The sequence below is a fragment of the Diabrotica virgifera genome, chromosome 8 (genome assembly GCF_917563875.1).
Source record: "Diabrotica virgifera virgifera chromosome 8, PGI_DIABVI_V3a".
NCBI classification, from domain to species: Eukaryota; Metazoa; Arthropoda; class Insecta; order Coleoptera; family Chrysomelidae; genus Diabrotica; species Diabrotica virgifera.
In genome coordinates, this window is record NC_065450.1 from 46,698,956 (window position 1) to 46,719,925 (window position 20,970).

General features: G+C 34.0%; 1 protein-coding gene across 1 annotated transcript in view; it reads right to left on the reverse strand.

The window, feature by feature from the left end:
* LOC126890150 (uncharacterized) overlaps positions 1 to 19,463 on the reverse strand; it is a 55,935-nt gene extending 36,472 nt beyond the window's left edge. The window contains exon 1 of the mRNA XM_050659000.1: positions 18,138 to 19,463. Coding sequence (XP_050514957.1) covers positions 18,138 to 19,463 — 1,326 coding nt within the window. The remainder of the gene's footprint in view (positions 1 to 18,137) is intronic.
* Positions 19,464 to 20,970: the final 1,507 nt, after the last annotated feature.

The following is a 20,970-nucleotide window of genomic DNA, read 5'->3' on the forward strand; positions in this document are numbered from 1 at the left end:
GGTGGTCGCCACCTACCTTATATAGTTCTGCTGGTATTTTATCAACTCCCGGAGCTTTATTGTTTTTCTGAGCCTTAATGGCTTCGAAAACTTCCTCTATGGTTGGAGCTTCTACTCCATTCTCTTCTACGTAGATCATACCCATTTCATCTTCCATGTCTACTTGAGTTCCAAGTAGTGTCTGAAAATAATGCTTCCAGGTTTCTGTGACTTTCTGTTGGTCACTGATTATTTGCCCACTTTCATCTTTACATAGACTTGTTTGAGGTTTATACCCACTTTTTATCTTTTTTAGGTATTCGTAAGCCCCTCTAATTTCGTTGTTTTTGAAATTTTCTTCCATTTTTTCTATTTGTCCATTTTCATAGGCTCTCTTTTTATTTCTACATGTCTTGTCCGCTTTCCGTCTTGCGACTTCAAATAATGTTCGTCTTTCCCGTGTTCTTCTTGTTATGTACATTTTGTGTGCTTCATTTCTTTCCTCTATTGCTTGTCTGCACTCGTCATCAAACCATGCTGCTCTTCTCTCCCCTTTATTGTTTCCCAGGGTGGACGCTGCTGCTGTCAGTACTGCTGTTTTGATATTAGTCCATTTGCCTTCTATGGAGTGCAGTTCTAGCGTCCTTAACTCATTTGCGACTTCTTGTTCGAACTTCTCTTTACATTCCTGAATCTTCAGTTTTTCCAGGTCCAGTTTGTTTGTTCTTTGTTGTCTTTCGTTTCTTTTCCTGTTAACTGTGCATCTAAATTTGGTTTGTACTAAAAGATGGTCTGATCCACAGCATGCTCCTCGTCGTGTTCTCACATCGGAGATACTACTGGCTGCCCTTTTGTCTATCAGCACATGGTCAATTTGATTGGTTGTGGTTCCATCTGGTGAAATCCATGTCATTTTGTGTATGCCTTTATGTGGGAAGCATGTGGAACTTATAACCATGTTTTTACTGGTGGCAAAATTTATCAAAAACTCCCCATTCTCGCTTGTTTCATTGTGCAGAGAGTGTTTTCCTATTGTGCCATAGAACTGCGGTTCCTTGCCTATTTTAGCATTCATATCACCCATTATAATCTTGATGTCATTTTTTGGCACATTATCATATACTATCTCCAGCTGTTGGTAAAAGCTTTCCTTTGTATGTTGCTCTTGATCTTCTGTTGGACAGTGAATGTTTATCATTGTTAGGTTGAAGAAGTGGGTGCGAATTCTCAACTTACATATCCTTTCACTGACTGCCTGGAAGTCGATGATTTTTGACTTAAAATTATTATCCACCACAAATGCGACTCCACATTCTTTGCTTCCTTGTTCCTTCCCCTATATAGAATTGTGTGCGTCTTATGCCCGATTTCACCAACGATACCTAAATATTTAAGAATTACCTAAGTGGGTTTAGGTACTTCCTAACTCTAAAACGGATTTCACCATACGATAAGAATTGCCTAAACCGCTTAAGTATTACCTTACGTTAGGATACGGATTTCGATCTCCCTAAACTTTAGGTATTACTTATCGTTGACAGTCAGGTTATATTTTTACAATTTTGACTAATGTACTTGTGACGTTTGTCAATAATTTGCTTCTTACCTTAATTTTTCTGTTATTCTGTAATATTAGGTATATTAGTTGTAATTTTGTATTTTCTTTTATATTATTAATATAATATGTGTTGGAAAATATAGAAAATATAGAAAATCCTTTGGAGTTTTTTACAGGTCTGTTGACAAAATTATGTAGTCTACCTACTATCTAACAAACTAGTGTTGTGTTTCAAAAACCCATTCACGATATAACTAAAAGTGTGTCATTAAAAAATTAATAATAAAAAGCAATTTTCAACATATTATTTATTTTAAAATTATTTCATTAATTAAAAATTTAACTAACTTCAATTTTTCGTCATAATATGTAAAATTTACAACTCTTTTCTTTTCCTCCATTTCACTGCACATATTATACAAATAACACACAAGACTATATTTATTATATACAAACTTAATGCACAAATAACTAACTACCTACTAAATAAAATAACTACTATAACAGTAGAAAACTGAATAAAACCAAATTGGCAAACAAACAATAATGACAAATAATCGAAAAAGTAAGAAAATGTCATCTTATTCTTCTTTTTATTTATCAAAAATAGTTCAAACGTACCCTAGGTAATACCTAGGAAAGCATTTCCTAGATAAGCAGTTGTTTTAGTTGTGAAATGCGATTGTTCCTAAGTATTGACTTAAGAAGTTCCTATCGATAAGAATGACTTAATAAGGCAACTGTTTAGGTATCGTTGGTGAAATCGGGCATTGTGTCCCTGACACCTTTCCCCAGCCATCTTGTCTCCTGAAGAGCAGTAATCATGAGCTTATATCTTTTTAGTTCTTGCAGAAGTGCGGTTTGAGCTCCTGGTCTATTTAGCGTCCTCACATTCCGGTTTCCAAATTCATAGTCCATGTTTCGTAGCTTGAGTCGTTTCCGAAAGTTCCGTCCTGTATTCCGAGGCAAATGTTCAGGTTTCGTAACAGTGTGTTTTTTCCGGGAGTGGGTTGTCAGCCCACTGCCCAACCTTCCTCCTTTATCCGGGCTTAGGACCGGCAGTGGTGACTCCTGAGCTACTCGATTCACCCATTTGTCACCACAGGCGGAGTTACCAAGGAGCATACCTTCGTTTATTTCCTAATCCATTGTAACACACAAAATTATATTATAATTTTTAGGCTATGTTGTTGAATTAAGTAACTGTCGCACTGTCCACTATTTCTACTCATGCTCAAAAATTCCGCTACGTCGAATTATAAAATGACATATTATTTTCTTACGTCTCCAGTTCGTTTCTTCCGTCTCCGAACACCTTAAAAATGGGACATGTTTGTTGTCTCCAATTTCCTAAACCCGTTGTTAGATTTGAGTGATTCTTTTAGTATGTTATAGCCTTATTATTTAAGAATATCGCTGTAATAATATTGTTGCTAGACAGGTAAATACCATTTTATACCGGGTGTACCAATCATACTGTGTTTTTTTCTTAAAGTTTGGAACACCCTGTGGAATATTCTAGCATATGTAAAATAGTAAAATTAAAACTCGATTGTAGGCTTGGGCTTTCTTAACATTTTCCTTTTTTATTCATTTACTTCTATGGGATAATAAAAAAGTTATGTGCGTTAACAATTATCCATGTTTTTCATCAATAAATCCTCATAGTAGGGGAGAAAAGTATGCTAAATTTGCAGTCACTCGAGCGTTATGGAAACCTATTGGATTGTGAAGAGTATGTGCTAAAACCAGAAACATGTTAAGTTAAGTTTTCCATAAAGTGGGGTACTTTTCATTTTTGAAGTTATACTTCTTTAGGCGCGATTGAGATTGAGGGTGAATTTATATTGATCTGCGCGCATGCGCACACCGACAGTATGGTATTAGTCGTTATACGGGCTCTGATTGGGTGTTGAAATGATCTGTCAATAATAACTAATTGTTCAATATGAAGGTAAACAAATGTATAATATATTAGTTTTATTGTTGTGAGGACAGAAACAAAAAAGTTTATAATTGTAGTGACATTTAAATAGTTTTTAAAAGCAACAGGTACGTAATAATTGTAAATGTATCATAGGTACCTACCTATTTGAACCTACCAAAATACATGGTATGTAATACTTTTATTTACATAATTTGATTACCATCAAAATTTCTATCAATGTTCACGTAATATATTGTTTTCTTACTCTATGTTTTGTTGTATTTTTCAATTCTAAATCATTTCAATTCAAAATCAAAATAATTTAATTTAATTCAAAAATGCCAAAAGCTTAATCCGTTTAGTTAGTCGATCTTCGCACATAATGACACATTGCCTCCGTGGCGAAGCGTTTAAGGCGAATGAACCCCAATATACCAACCGCGCTGATAGCTGATTAATGTTCAGAAATCATTTGTGGCATTTTTAATGTGTGTGTGTTTTATTCTTTTATTATTTTAATTTTTGGCACTGTTTTAATAAAAATGTTTGAGAAGTAGTAAGTATAAATTAGTTTAATATTTAAATAAAATATAAATAAAAAGTATATTAATTTCGTTTAAATCATATAATAGAAGTATAACTTCTTACGTGCGTACAAAGTACACACACATTCTTTTTTAATTTAATTTTCGATTTGAAATAATCGTTTTTTTCGATTATAGCGCTATCTATCCATAATTCGAAAAAATGTGTCGAATTAAAATAAAAAAAATTGGGGGCTCCTATTTAAGATTTTAAATTAAACCCCCACCCCACCTCCGTGGGGGCTCGTGTTTGGAGGGAGCCATTCAATAGATTTTTCAACAATATTGAATACGTGTATTTTGGAGTTTTTCGATCTGATGTTTATTTCGCGAAATATCGCAGGGTTCGTATTTAAAATTTTTAATTTACCCCTCTCCCCTTTCCGTGGGGGTTTGTTTTTGGTATCATTCGAGAGACTTTTGGAAAATATTGAAAACGTATTTTTCAGTTTTTCGATCTGACTTTCATTTCGCGAAATATTCGCTATTTTTTTTGAAACTTTGTGACTTGCCCATTTTTTTAGGCCCCGTTGAAATCGTCAGATTTTTTAAATATACACTATTTTGCATGTAGTTAACTTACCATATCTTAATCTGACGATTTCGAATTTTTTTAAGGATAGATTTTTTTTGGATCCTCCTTAACTTACTCCCCTGTATTAAGAACTAATATTATGGTAGAGGTACAGTTACAGGGTACAAGGTTTCTCACTATTTACTTATGTTGGATAATAAAAAAGTTATGTGCGTTAACAACTAGCCATGTTTTCCATAAATAATTCCTCCTTTTCTGCTTAGTTTAGTAAACAATCCTAAACTAGGCTATGAGAAAGTTTCACAAAAAAGCGAATATTTGGCGCAATAAACGTCAGATCGAAAAACTAAAAAATACGTGTTTAATATTTTTCAAAAATCTATCGAATGGCACCAAACACGACCCCACACAAAGGTGGGGTGGGGGGTTACTTTAAAATATTAAATAGGAGCCCCCAATTTTTATTGCAGATTTGGATACCTGACGTAAAAATAAGCAACTTTTATTCACAACATTTTTTCCAATTATGGATAGATAGCGGTATAATCGGAAAAAACGATTGTTGGAAATGGAAAATTAAATTAAAAAATGGAGACTCCCACACTTTATGGAAAACTTAACTTAACTTTTTTTGGTTTTAGCTCTTAACTCTAACTTAGCTTTTAACTCTTCACAATCCAATAAGTCCACATAACGCTCGAGTAACTGCAAATTTAGCATTCTTTCCTCCCTACTATGAGGATTTATTGATGAAAAACATGGCTAGTTGTTAAAGCACATAACTTTTTATTTTCCAACATAGGCAAATGAATCAAAAAAGAAAATGTTAAGAAAGCCTAAGGCTATAATTGAGTTTTAATTTCAGTATTTTATATATGCTAGAATATTCCACAGAGTGTTCCGAACTTTAAGAAAAAATACAATATGATTGTTACACCCGGTAAAGGGTGGAACTGGAGGAAATCTTAATAATGCTCACCAAGGCACATTTCCCCGGCTCATGTATTGACAATAATCCTCCGGTAGAGGTAGCTTATCCCAGAAGGCCTACTAAGGCGGACTGGAAATTAGCTACCGACATCACGAGACCGGAAAAAGTCAGGTGGGCGATCAATAAATTCCAGCCATATAAATCACCTGGAATGGACGGGATCTATCCAGTCTTCCTACAGAAGGGACAGGATGTGATTATCCCGCATCTAACAAAGATCTTTAAAGCTAGTTTGGCATGGAGATATATTCCAACTGCATGGCGAAGGGTGAAAGTCACATATATCCCCAAGGTTGGTAGGGTAATGGACCAGACCAATAAGTCTATCCTCTTTCCTAGCAAAAACGCTGGAAAGATTGATAGACAGGTATATTAGGGACGATGTGCTGATGGAAAAACCACTTAGCGATCGTCAATATGCATACCAGCCAGGAAAGTCAACTGACTTGGCACTGGATGATCTTAACAGACTGCTCTCAAAGTCGCTAGATGACAAAGAGATAGCGGTGGCGACGTTTCTGGACGTGGAGGGAGCGTTTAATAACGTCTCCTTCGAGTCTGTAACGGAAGCGCTTAAAAGGAGAGGAGTTCCTGCCTTCATATGCGAGTGGACAAAGGCGACCTTAGCAAACAGGATCATGGTGTCCTCGTTAGGTGAAGCCGCCATTGAAGCGAAGGCAGTAAGCGGCTGCCCACAAGGAGGAGTTCTATCCCCATTACTGTGGGCTACGCTTATGGACGACCTACTTAACACGCTGTCCAGGGAGGGTTTTTACTGTCTGGGATATGCGGACGACTTGGTAATTGTAGTTCGAGGACGCTTTACCAAAGTAATTTCGGAGAGACCAAATCAAGTCGCTCTGAGGATGGTGGACAGCTGGAAGAAGGCCTGAAGGTTAACCCTCAAAAAACATCCGTTGTTCCCTTCACCAGGAAAAGAGCACTGCAAGGCTTACAGCCACTAGCGCTCAAGGGAGTAGAAATCCCATTCACAAGTCAGGCCAAGTACTTAGGTGTAATATTCGACCAGAGGCTAACATGAAATGCACACATTCAAAAAGTCACACAGAAGGCCATTATGGCCCTGAACAGATGTAGACAAATGCGTGGTAAGAATTGGGGGTTAAATCCTAAATTGAACCTCTGGTTATACACAAGGATTATAAGGCCCATGCTAACTTACGGTTCAGTGGCGTGGTGGAACAACAGCGTGTCTACTTAAGTTGGAAACATATGGGAAACTTCTTTATTATTAATTTTACGAAAAAAAGTTATTCTTTATAAAAAGTTCTGCATGCCCCAAAACCTAAGATTCAATCATCAGATATCAAATTTTCTCAATATTATACGAGGTATGTCAAAAAATATGAATTTCGGTCAAGGGTAAAGTACCTTTATTTCTCTCAATATCGAAAATTCTTATGATAAAAAGCTGTTTGGAATTAAAAACTAAGATCAAATATGCAATTATATGCTTCTAATCGAAAAAAAAATTTTTTCTCAAATTTATGGATACCCAACATCGTTTTTAATTATTACAAATATGATAACTCGTTTATTATTCATTTTACGAAAAAAAGTTATTCTTCATAAAAAGCTTTGCATGGTCTAGAACCTAAGACACAACCATGATATATCAACTTTTATTAATTTTATACGAGGTGTGTCAAAAAATATGAAATTTGCTCAAGATTATAGTACCTTTATATTTCACAATATTTCAATTAGAAGGATGTAGTTGCATATTGAAACATAGTTTTTAATTCTAAACAACTTTTTTAATAACCGTTTTCAATATTGTGAAAAATAAAGGTACTTTACTCTTAAGTGAAATTCATATTTTTTGACATACCTCGTATAAAATTAATAAAATGTGATATCTGATGGTTGCATCTTCGGTCTTAGGACATACAGAGCTTTTTATAAAGAATACCTTTTTTCCGTAAAAGTAATAATAAAAGAGTTATCGTATGTGTAATAAATAAAAACGAAGTTAGTATCAATAAATTTGAGAAAAATTTGGAAAATTTCTTTTTCCAATTAGAAGCATGTAATTGCATATTTGATCTTAGTTTTTATTTCCAAACAACTTTTCATAATAAGAATTTTCGATATTGAGAGAAATAAAGGTACTTTACTCTTGAACGAAGTTCATATTTTTTGACATACCTCGTATATTATTGACAAAATTTGATATCTGATGATTGAATCTTAGGTTTTAGAGCATGCAGAACTTTTTATAAAGAACAATTTTTTTTCGTAAAATGAATAACAAAAAAGTTTCCCATATGTTTCCAACTTAAGTAGACACGCTGTATATATATACAGAGTGAAGCCAGATCAACAGTACATCGGTTGATCCAGGGCCAAGCTCCAATAAGTATGATGCAGGGAACTGATAACTTAAGGCTATACCAGGACATAAAGGCAGACTCCGTTCTAGGAATGCCTGTAGACCGAATGGTTACGAGGTATAGCTTTAACAAAAATTTTCAAGTCACAATACCAAAAAGAGAGGACTGGGAAACTGGTCCGCCGATAACGGCAAACTCAATATGGTATACGGACGGCTCCAAAACCGATATAGGTACAGGGGCTGGAATATATGGCTTAAAACCAAGGACGGAAGTCCGGGTATGTCTAGGGACATATGCGACCGTATTTCAAGCCGAAGTAGCTGCTATACAAAGGTGCGCTATGGAACTAATCAGTCGAAATCTAGATAACGACTCCATCGTTATCTATTCGGATAGTCAAGCGGCTCTGAAGGCTCTCAGTTCGGTACAGGTCGATTCATGGCTGGTATGGAACTGTTTGAGTGTCCTCTCTCAGGTGGGAAGTCGAAACAGATTGACACTTGCCTGGGTGCCGGGACATAAGGGTCATCGTGGCAACGAGAAGGCCGATGAATTGGCCCGAGAAGGCGCATCTACGCCACTGGTTGGTCCGGAACCCGTCTTTGGAATCGCAAATACGATAAAAAGAGCAGATATACAAAAATGGGCGCAACAGAAGTCTCTTGAATGGTGGAACAACTCCCCAGGACAGAGGCAAGCCAAACAGTTCATCAAAGGATATTCGGCTAAATTTACAACAGACTTACTTTCGCGTAGTCGAAGCACTGTCAGAATGATAGTGGGTCTGCTGACTGGACACTGTAGACTCAATAGACACTTGAGTCTCATAGGCCTGACAGAAGAGGACACCTGTCGGTTCTGTCTGGAAGAAGAGGAAACCGCTCTACACGTTCTGTGTCATTGCGAAGGTCTCGCACGAGTGCGGTTTCTAGAACTCGGTGAGGAAAAACCGGAAGCACCAGGCTACATGAAAAGGCCACTATCAAGGCTGTTAAGTCTCATTAAGAGGACTAAGCTAGATGAAGTGCTTTAAAAGAAAGGGGAAACACAATAGATCTACTAAGGTTGCAGTGTATCAGGCTCTATTGGCCGCCCCATTTTCTACATTCTACATTATACATTCTACACCCGGTATAAAATGACATTTACCTGTCTAGCAACAATATTATTACGTCCATATTCTTAAATAATAAGGCTATAATATACCAACTAAAAGTATCACTCAAATCGGACAACAGGTTTAGGAAATTCGACATTAAACATGTCCCATTTTTAAGGTGTTCGGCTAATTTTGCCGGTGTGTGTATAAATCCAACTTTACTGTGACAGATACGATGTATCGGATTCATGCCCCGCGCACTCTAGTAAAAAAAATGTAATCGTATTTAGTTTCCTTCCAATTTGTGCGAGGCGCTGATTTCGGCATCGTGATTGGTGGAACATGACTTTTGACAAATTCTGCGCTCACGGTTCTTAGACATTACTACGGTTGCCTAGATCGACTAACCAATGAACATTAAGGGTGCGATTACGTCACAAGCGTGTACTGTCATTTGAATCGTAATATGATTCTTTTTTCGAATCCTGAGAAAACTATGTATTTTAGAAAAATTTAAACGCAGGATGAAAGATTACATTATTACCGAGGGCGGAAAGCCCCTTAGAATAAACCAGCAGTTTCTATTGAATGAAATATTTGAAATTAAATACCACACTCCTCTTTTATTTTCAGCCCTGTAACTTATTAAAATAAACATTATAGAAGTTTTCAGGGACTTTCGGCCCTCGGTAATAATGTAGTTTTTCATTCTGAGTTTAAATTTTTCAAAAATATTTATTAGTTTTCTCAGAATTCGAAAAAAATGAATACAATTAAAACACATTGAGAATTTTGACATCCGTCAAAATTTTGCATTAACTCAATGTAAAAGTCTAAACTGTTGAATTCCAGCTTCCCTAATTATTTTACATCAAAAGACATTAGAAACTATTTGTAGAGGATTGAAATCTGTAGTGAAAACAACTGTTAAAATTGGTCTACGAATTAAACATACCTATTCCAAAATTTTGTAAAAATGTAATACACTTCAGTTTTTCAGCCTAAAATTAGGCCACACACAATGCAATAATGTTCACATTTTTGAAATGTCAATATTTTTATTTTATCATTTATTGTTTAAAAACAATACAGTTGATAAGATACCCTCAGTTGCGGAGAAAGTATTAATAATAAAGATTTTTTATTCAGTCAATGGTGTGAGCACTGTCAGTTAAATAGTAACGTGTGGCCTAACTTTTACACGCATACCTATTGTGTCAAATGTATCATATTTTTCAAAATTTTGGAATGCATTTAAATCGTAGAACAATTTTAACTTTTGATTTTAATACAGATTTTAATTCTCTACAAGTATTCTCTCATGACTTTTGATGTAAAATAATTAGGGAAGCAGGAATTCAAGAATTGAGAATTTTACATTGAGTTTCCTATAGCCCATTTTACGATTCACCACCTGGTATAAGATAAAATGTGTATTATTTGTCTTATTATTTAATAGTAACACAAATAATACACATATATACACAATAACACACATTCAATGATCGAAAATTATTTAAAAATATGGGATTGTGTACTCTTGTGACGTAAAGTCAAAAATATAAGTCTCCCCACCACCGTCGGTCAAGACAACCGTAATAAAGTCTAATAACCGTGTCATGCGCTGTCTGTGTTCAGTCATTATGTTCGATTATTATATCGGATTGATTCGATTCGTCGAATGATAAATATCGATTTTTTCGATTCATCGATGTACAACGAGAAACGCAACCACGCCCACGCCAGGCAGGCCGCCATTTTGACTGCATCAAGTATCGACTTCAATGTTCGAAACGACGCCAACGACGGTAAAAGTGAAGAGTTTGTGATTACATAAATTTGGCTAATACGTTTTTACTGTCATATTATATTATAATTTTATTATGGCGTTTATACTTCCTGACAATGTATTAGATTCTTTAATTTGTAGTTTTTGCCATAAATACTTATCGGTAAAACCCATAACAGTTTATCCCAATAGAGATGTAGAATGTGGAAGATGTAAAATGACCATAAACCATAATAAACCTAGAACAGGAGGTGTTGAATCGCTTTATGGAAAAATGATTGAAACATGTTTATTTAAATGTATTAACAGATTTGATGGTTGTCGAGAATTGTTAACATATTCTCAAGTTCTGGATCATGAAAAGGTAAGACTATGTATATATAACATTTTTCTTTAGAAATTGAGTTTTTTTCCTATAAAGCTTTAGGTATGATAGATATGACAATAGTCCTGTCGCCAGGGGGGGTACAACGGCCTCGTTAATTCAGATGGACTTACCCAAGTTTTTTTTATGTATTTTGACCCGTAGAACACGAATTTTTTGGGTAACAGTTGATCCGGATGTCGATAATATTGTTATAGACCAAGAACTTGAGGAATCAAATAACAGCGATTTTTGGCAAAACAAAACAATATTTTGTATTTTTTTGGGTCATTTTAAGCAAAAAATATTTCTACAAGTTTTTTAGTAGGATGCACAGTTTTCGAGATAAACGCGGTTGAACTTTCAAAAAATCGAAAAACTGCAATTTTTAAACCCGAATAACTTTTGATTAAAAAATAAAATAGCAATTCTGCTTAGCGCCTTTGAAAGTTCAAGTCAAATTATGTCGGTTTTGATTATTTGCATTGCTAAAAATTTATTGTGTTATTGTTAAACAAAGCTACAAACAACTAGTGCGTGAGTGATGTTTCTATGATTTCTCATTTAAAATCGAACGAGTAGGTAGAATAGGTACTAGTGCAATCAAGACTATTTCTACGTTACATGCGTTAAAACGCATGTAAAAGCACGGGAAACCCTACGTGTTTATAGCTTTGTTAAACAATAAAAAAATAAATTTTTACCAATGCAAATAATCAAAACCGATATAATTTGACTTAAACTTTCAAATGCGGTAAGCAGACTTGCTATTTTATTTTTTAATCAAAAGTTATTCGGGTTCAAAAATTGCAATTTTTCGATTTTTTTTAAGTTCAACCGCGTTTATCTCGAAAACTGTGCATCCTACGAAAAAACTTGTAGAAATATTTTTTACTTAAAATAGCCCAAAAAATACAAAATATTGTTTTGTTTTGCCAAAAATCGCTGTTATTTGATTCCTCAAGTTCTTGGTCTATAACAATCTTATCGACATCCGGATCAACTGTTACCCAAAAAATTCGTGTTCTACGGGTCAAAATACATAAAAAAAACTTGAGTAAGTCCATCTGAATTAACGAAGCCGTTGTACCCCCCCTGGCGACAGGACTACAAGGAATGTAATTATATCTAGTGGTATCCTAAGGTGTGATTAAATATGAATCGGAACATTAATTTAGAGTAGCTACCGGTTTTAAATCTGGTATGGACTGTAATGATTTGCGCTGGAATGGATATATTGTATTAAGAAAACTATATTTAAATTTGAAGTTTATTCTGACAACTTGGTAAAAATTCAATTATTTTTATATTGTTTATCAAGATGCATGCATCACCATGCAAACGTGAATCTTCTTTTTATTTTCTTTTCATCTTCTACGAAACTGTCACATAACAAAAAAAGTCCAAAAGTTCCTAACATAATTCCCGCGTTGAAGTACACTTCAAACAAGTCCACGACACATTTTTTTTTTATTTATTTATTAATGGCTTTGACATAGCCAATTAGCCAGACTATTTGTTTTTTTTTGTATGGTATTACAATAACAATTTTAAGTTAATATCTAAGCCTACTTATTATCTAAATTTACAGGGTGTTATAATATATTAATGAATACATTTTTTAAAATTTTGTGTGATTTTTTACAATTTTTAATTTTATTATCTAAGCCTATTTCAAATTTAAATTTACAGGACGTTACATATTCGTAAAGACATTTTAACGTCTGCTTATTTTTTGGAAAAAGAATTTCGTTTAAATTGACAGGTAAAGGACAATTTAGATCAATTAACTTTTCATACATCGCTTTAATATTTTGTCTGTACTGTCCACACTCCAATATTAGGTGCTGTAGATCTCCCATTCCACCACAGGCGCAATATGGGTTATCACTAAAGACCGGATTATATGTTTTTTGCATATCGATAACCATCAAAGATACAATCAAACGCTTCAGGATGTGGACGAATTATGATAATTAAAGGCGTTTGACACTAATTTAATTTTACATATTTAGAATATTTTCGGTTTTTTAACATATTTTGATGGTTTGAACATATTTTCGACCGTTTGACATATTTTGGCATATTTTTAACATATTTTGGCATATTTTTTAACATATTTTGACATATTTTTGGCTGTAAACAGCTTGACACAGTTAACCATGTAACAATGGTTAGGTTTATAAATGATGCATTCATAAACTTTTTCCTTCCCGACATTGTTCCAGCTAACAAAATCTTGCTTATGGTTTCCGATGCTGCGTCATACATGGTCAAATCTGGCCAACAACTAAAAGTTTTATATCCCAATTTAATTCATGTGACGTGTTTGGTGCATGGTTTAGACAGAGTGGCGGAAGAAATTCGAAATTCATTTTCTACATTTAATAGTTTAATTAGCAACGTGAAGAAAATATTTGTAAAATCGCCTTTAAGGATTCAGGTATATAAAGAAAAATTACCAAATACTCCTTTGCCACCGGAGCCTATATTCACAAGTTAGGGAACATATTTAAAAGCTGCCTGTTTTTATGCGGAACATTTTCTCCCTACAAAAGAACTAATTTTATGTTTTGAAGAAACAAATATTGGTGCGATTTCAAAATGCAAATCAAGTTTAGAAAACAGATCACTGCACAATGAGCTTTGTTTTATTAAATCGAATTATGAATTTGTTTATAAAACCATCCTCAATCTTGAAACTGAATCGTTTCCACTACAAGAGTCCCTTCATTTAATTCAGAAATTTAAGGAAAACGCTGAAGAAGTTTCTGGAAAAATTGGACAATCAATAAATAAAAAATGGATTGAAACTTTACAGAAAAATAGTGATTTAAAATTATTATTACAGGAAGCAAACCAAATTATTTGTGGCGATTTTGATGTCAATACCAATTTAAATGCGGAGATTGTTAATGTTTGCACCAATCACATCAGTTGATGTTGAACAAAGATTTTCAACATACAAATTACTACTAACGGATAGGCGACATAATTTTACTATTGAAAATATTTAAAAACATTTGATTGTGAATTGTTTTTATAAGAAGGAATAAAATGTAGAAACGTAAGTAATAGTAATAGGTACTAAATAGGTATACATTCGTATATTTAGGTTAATTTTGCCAATATATGTACTTACCGTTATTTAATAAAACTTTTATACATTTTTTAATGCATATTTTCTTGTTACTTTAAAATGTTTTTCACATATTCCACATATTTGGAACATATTTTAAACTTTTAGGGAATATTTTCAACATATTTTACTCATATTTCAGACATAATATGCACATATTTCAGTCAAAACAGGAACATATAATCCGGTCTTTAGTTATCACTGATACCTATGCTGTGTTTGTATGCTGGGGTTAGTGCGTGATTTGACCTCATTCTGTTTATTGTTTTTATAAATAGCCTATTTGATTCTTGTTTAAACCATCTCTCATTGGGAATTAGTGGTTGGCAATTTCTAAAATTTATTCCCGTTGTACTTTGGTTATATACACGTTGCCAATTTTGTTTGAAATGGTTTTTACTGATATTATCTATATCGGTTACTGGTAGAAGTATGTTGTTTATGTTTCGTTTGGTTAAAGCTGCAGATTTAGCTAATTTGTCGACTTCTTCATTTCCAAATATTCCAGAATGTCCTTTAACCCAACAAATAATAATTGAACTGCCCGAGGAAGTAATATCATAATATAGACTCTTAATTTCTATCTCAATGTGGTTTAGACTTTTTGTCGATTGGATAGAAGTGAGTTTGTCCACAATACTTCTACAATCGGTGAAAATGATATAATTGTCCATACCAACAGAGGCTATATATTTTAGCGCAAGTAATAAAGCTGATAATTCGGCAGTATATATTGAAACTTCATTAGGCAATCGGCATGATTCTTTGTATTCAGAATTCCAGTGATATATTGCACTTCCGGTTCTATTTTGAATTTTGGAGCCGTCAGTAAAAATATATTGAAACATAGGCCACTTGTCTTTAATTATTTTGTTGATAATACTGCCTGGAAGGTTTGAATCCATGTAATTTGTTTGTATTATCTTGGAAAAGAGAGTTTCAGGAGGTTTAGTGTAAATTGGAGGTATTTTATTTTTGTATATTTGGTGTTCATACATTGTCAATTTCCTATAGCTTTCAACGTATATGGGGGTTTTTTTAGTACACCAATATTTGTGGCTTAAATCTAATATATTCAAGTTACGAATAGTCCTTAAGTAGCTGACGTTTTTTGAAATAGCTCTAGCTACAAACTTATCTGTACAAAACTGTCTACGTAGAGTAAGTGGTGGTTCCTTAGCTTCAATCTCAATAATAGTAATAGGAGTAGATTTTAAGTAACCGAGACAGAGTCTCAAACATTTATTCCTTTGGATTTCAACTTTATTAAGATATCCTGTTGACGCAGACCCATATAAATGACAACTATAGTCGAAAATTGGTCGAATCATTGAGCGATAGAATAGCAATGCAATATTCGGGTCAGCTCCCCAACCGGTTCTACAAAAAGCTCTAAGGATATTCATAGAATTTTCTGATTTCTTTATAATATAATGAATTTGATCCTTCCATAACAATTTACGATCCAAATACGTCCCAAGATATTTAACACAATTTTTTATCGGAAATTCTATTCTACCTAATTTGAAGGTGCCTTGAGGAATTTGGCGTTTTTTTGAGAAAAAACAAATTTCGGTCTTTGTCGTTGATATGGATAAACCTAGAGAATGGTAATAATTTTTTACACAATCTAATGTAAATTCAAGTTGACGTCTACAAATGTCTAGAGAAGAATGGGAGGTGTACAACACAACATCATCTGCAAATTGTAAAATATTAGAGTGTGGAGGTACTATGTGTTCTAATTCTATATTGTACAATGAAAAAAGAAGTGGACTTAAAATACTACCCTGTGGTATACCTATACTCGTTAACCTTGGTGGTAAAATGTTCTCGTTTATTTTTAAGTAAGTCCATCTATTCTTGTACAAGGATACAATGAAATCTGAAATTTTAACTGGCATTCCAAGATCTACTAATTTTTTATAAAGAATGTCTAAATTGATGTTATCAAACGCTGAAGTTACATCTATAAATGCTGCAGCTGTCGACGCCTGATTTGTAAAATTGACCTGTAAAGAAGAGACTAGGGAAGTGAGAGCATATTGTGTAGATCTGGATTTTCGAAAGCCGTACTGAGATTTGGGAAGGATATCTTCGGACTCAAGCCAGTATTCAAGCCGATTTTTGATTAATCTCTCTAGAGTTTTTAGTATACAGGAACTTAAAGATATAGGTCTGTAAGATTCAACTTTGTTATCTGGCTTTCCTGGTTTTTTTTATAGGTAATACAATATAGTCCTTCCATGCTTTGGGAATTAAATTTTTGTTTTGCCATATAGTGTTAAAAATTTGTAGTAATGATAGTTTGTATTCGGTAGGTAGAAAATATAGCATAGAATATGATATACAGTCCATCCCTGGAGATGAACTATTATTTTGCTTGAGTCCATGATTTAATTCCCATAATTCAAATGGTTTCTCTAGATTGAAGTTTTCTCTGGGTACGGTTACTGTAGCTTCATTTATTTGACTTGGAACCCAAGGAGGTGAAATCTTGAAATGGAAATCTTCTATCCATGCAGCTTCGGTGTTTATCGGAAGTTGATTGGACTGCTTTCGGTTTTTGTAGCGATTTACTTTCTTCCAGACGTCGCTGATTGGAGTGTTGGAGTTTAAGCTTTCGCAGTAATTTATCCAAGTTTGTTTTTTTCTAATTTTAAAAGTTTTCTTTGCTAAGGCATCTAATTTTTTGTATTCAATTAGATTGTGAAGATTAGGATTTGTTTTGTAACGTCTATATGCTGTTTTGCGGTTATTTGCAGCTGATTCGCAGTTATTATCCCACCATGGTTTTGGTAGCTTGTTTGTAGGATATTTGTTATTGTTGTATGATTTTGGAATTGAAATGGTTGCGCATCGGTTTATTTCGGCAACTAATTCTTCATAAGTTTGTGGTTGTTTTCCCGAATAAAAGTTCGATGAATACAAATTCCAATCTGCTTTATGCAAATTCCATCTTTTGTGTGTATTGTCACCAGGTTGTATTGCTTGTTCCGAGTTTTCCAAGGCGATGATCAAGGGTAGATGATCAGAACCATGTGGATCTTGAATAACAGACCAAGTTAATTTAGATACAATGTCCTGGGTACATATTGTTATATCGATTGCTGATGGGCTGGAAGTTAGTGCAAGAGTTGGAGAACCATCATTTAAGTATAATAGATTACATTGTTCTATCGCCTCTAATAAAACTTTACCGTCAGTATCATTATTTTCGCAACCCCATGCCATGTTGTGAGCGTTGAAGTCTCCACCAATGATGAATGGAGAAGGAATGTGTTGAAAAACATTTACCCATTCTTCAACCGTTACTCTAATACCTGGTTCTTTATATACGGATATTATATGTATAGGTTTCTTGATACACGAAAGTTTAACAGCTATGCAATTATAAGTAAAATTATAATTATCCAATAAATTTATCTCTTCTGTAATTATTTTATTTTTAATTAAAATTGCTGTGCCTCCGTACCCATCAGGGCGATCAGATCTAAAACAATTATATCCTGAGAAGTTATAAAATTTTTCTGGTTTAAACCATGTTTCTGATAACATGGCCACATATACATTTTTTTGAATAAGTAAGGCTTCTAAATTTGGTTTATTAGAAACTGCTGAGCGACAGTTCCATTGTAAAAAGTTTATAGGGTTAGTTGTGTCTGACATGATGTTTGAAATAGTAACTCTTCTTGTGAGATCGCTGCCGTACTTAAGTATTTATTAATATGTTGTGTAATCTCTGTTTTTGATTTGTCTAAATTTTCAGTGAGTTTTAATGAACTAATTATATTAAGAACCAATTCTAAAATTACATTATTTAATTGTGATGGTACTCCTTGTGTTTGCAAGTTTGTTGTATTTGTATGCTCTGTATATTTAGACGTATTATAAATACCACCTTTTTGTCTAGGAATGTTTTCTTGAGAAAGTATTTCTTTTCTAGCTGATTCCAAAGGATTGGGAGAACTTGGCCGGTGTCGCTTAAAATTTATTTTTTCTGGGTTATTACTGCTGAAGAACATTTGTGAGGAGAATTTCTTTGATGATGAAGCTGATTGATTTGGAATTACTTGATAAGATTGCTCATTCTGATTAGAATTGGTTGGTAAGGAAGAACTGCTATTTCTGGCAGCAATATTGGCATATGAAACTTTCGGAATTTGTTTACATGCATCAAAGAAATTTAGATTTAATGATGACATCGTATTCTTAATTTGTTTCTCTCTAGAAAATTCAGGACATGAACTTAGGTGTGTAGTCAAATGATTACCTTGACAGCTGAAACAAGTTGGAGTATATTCATTTACTGTACAATCTTTTGTATTATGGAAATCATGACATTTGTTGCACCTGGGACGTGCTTTACAATTAAATCCAAGGTGTCCAAAACGGAGACAAGAGAAACATAATAGAACTTTTTGAACATAGGGTTCAACGTCTTTGATCACTTTATTAATTGTGATATATTTAGGAAGAGTTTGTGCTTTAAAATTAACAATACATGATTTTGTTGAAACTTTGTCTATTATTGTTTTATCTTCGATATGTTTCTCTACCTTTCTATTTATTCTTCTAACCGAAACTACTTCGAACTTACAGTGCATATCATATTGTTTAATTTTATTTTTGATATAATCTTCTGAAAATTCTATATCTATGTCCCTAATTATACCCTGTCTATGGAGTATAAACTTCGGAACGTAAACATCTAAATTGTTGTTTGTAAACAATGAGCAAGCTTTTTGATTGATTAAAAAATTGGCTGATTGGTAATCTTTAAATTTAATTCTAATTCTATTCTTGCCTATTGAATCAATACTAGTAATTTTGTTATCTAAATTCGAAAAATTAGAGAGTATAATGTCGCCAATTTTGATAGCATTAAGCTGACCTTTAAAGTTCGGAGTATTATTTTCTATATATGCATGGAAAGGTCCTACGTCACTGCTCTGATATAGGAAATGTTCTCTCATATTGTCTGTAGAATTATCAGATTTATTACTTACAGTTTCTCCTTTATTTTTTGATTTACCGTCCCTTGTGTTATTTATATTGATGTCACTTTTCTCTATATTATCATCTTGATCCATCCTGTTAATATCTGGAGGTTTATCTGGAGGTCTCCCTGCATACTCCATATTAAATTTTAAAGTTTTTAATAACTGAACACTTTGTCGCTTCTAATTGACGTCTCCAAACGGAAACCCCAAATGGGGTAAAATAGATTCAAATACAATTAACTTCTAGGTTTTTCTTGGTCACTGGCAATAAAAAACTATTAAAGATGTAATAGATCGAGTTTTACAAGCCCAAAATATATTATTTCGCTATTTAAATAGTAATTTTTAGGAGCTGTTTTTTAGATGATTGTATTTGACGTCTACAAAAGTCAAAAAGTGTCCACGACACATAATATTACACTTGGGAAGTTGTTATAATTAGTCGGAGAGATAGAAGCGGATTTTGTGCGTGATAAGTAATATGGAAAAACTTTATGGGGATATGTTGAACTAGTTGTGTACATTACTTTCCCCAACAACCGAAAACCAGAGTGAGGGCCGAGGGTAGATATAAGGGGTCAAAGTCGCGGTTTTTATTATTTTTTTTTGTGACGCTCTTGATAGAGATAGTGCACCAAAATTTAGGAATAAGTAGGTCATGACGTAACTAATTAAAATCTCCAGGGGCGGAAACCTGCGTGGCCGACAAAGGGGTGGGGGAAGGGGTGAATATAAAAATTATAATTGGGTTTTTGTGACGTTCCTGATCGAGATAGTACACCAAAATTTAGGAATAAGTAGACCATGATATAAATAAGTAAAATCCCCAGAGCCGGAAACCAGATTGGGGGACGAGGGTAGTTATAAGGGGTTAAAGTCGAGGTTTTTATTATTTTTTTTGTGACGCTCATGATCGAAATAGTGCACCAAAATTTGGGAATGAGTAGGCCATGATGTAACGAATTAAAATCTCCAGGGGCGGAACGCTGTGTGGCCGACAAAGGGGTGGAGACAGGGGTGAATATAAAAATTAAAAGGGATTTTTTGTGACGTTCCTGATAGAGATAGTGCACCAAAATTTGGGAATAAGTAGACCATGACTTAACTAAGTAAAATCCCCAAAGCCGGAAACCAGAGTGGGGGACGAGGGTAGTTATAAGGGGTCAAAGTCGCGGTTTTTATTATTTTTTTTTTTTTTGACGCTCATAATCGAGATAGTGCACCATAATTTGGGAATAAGTAGGTCATGACGTAACTAATTAAAATCTCGAGGGGCGGAACGCTGCGTGGCCGACAAATGGGTGGGGGCAGGGGTAAATATAAAAATTATAAGGAGTTTTTTGTGACGTTCCTGAACGAGATAGTGCACCAAAATTTGGGAATAAGTAGACCATCACATTACTAAGTAAAATCCCCAGAGCCGCAAACCAGAGTGGGGGACGAGGTTAGTTATAAGGTGTTAAAGTCGCGGTTTTTATTATTTTTTTTTGTGGCGCTTTTGATAGAGATAGTGCACCAAAATTTGGGAATAAGTAGGTCATGACGTAAATTATATGTATTGCATAAAGTATATCTTTAAGTAAATTTTTGTACAGTTACGATCATTGAATAGTTTACAGGCTTACTTATCTAGAAGCCAATTTTT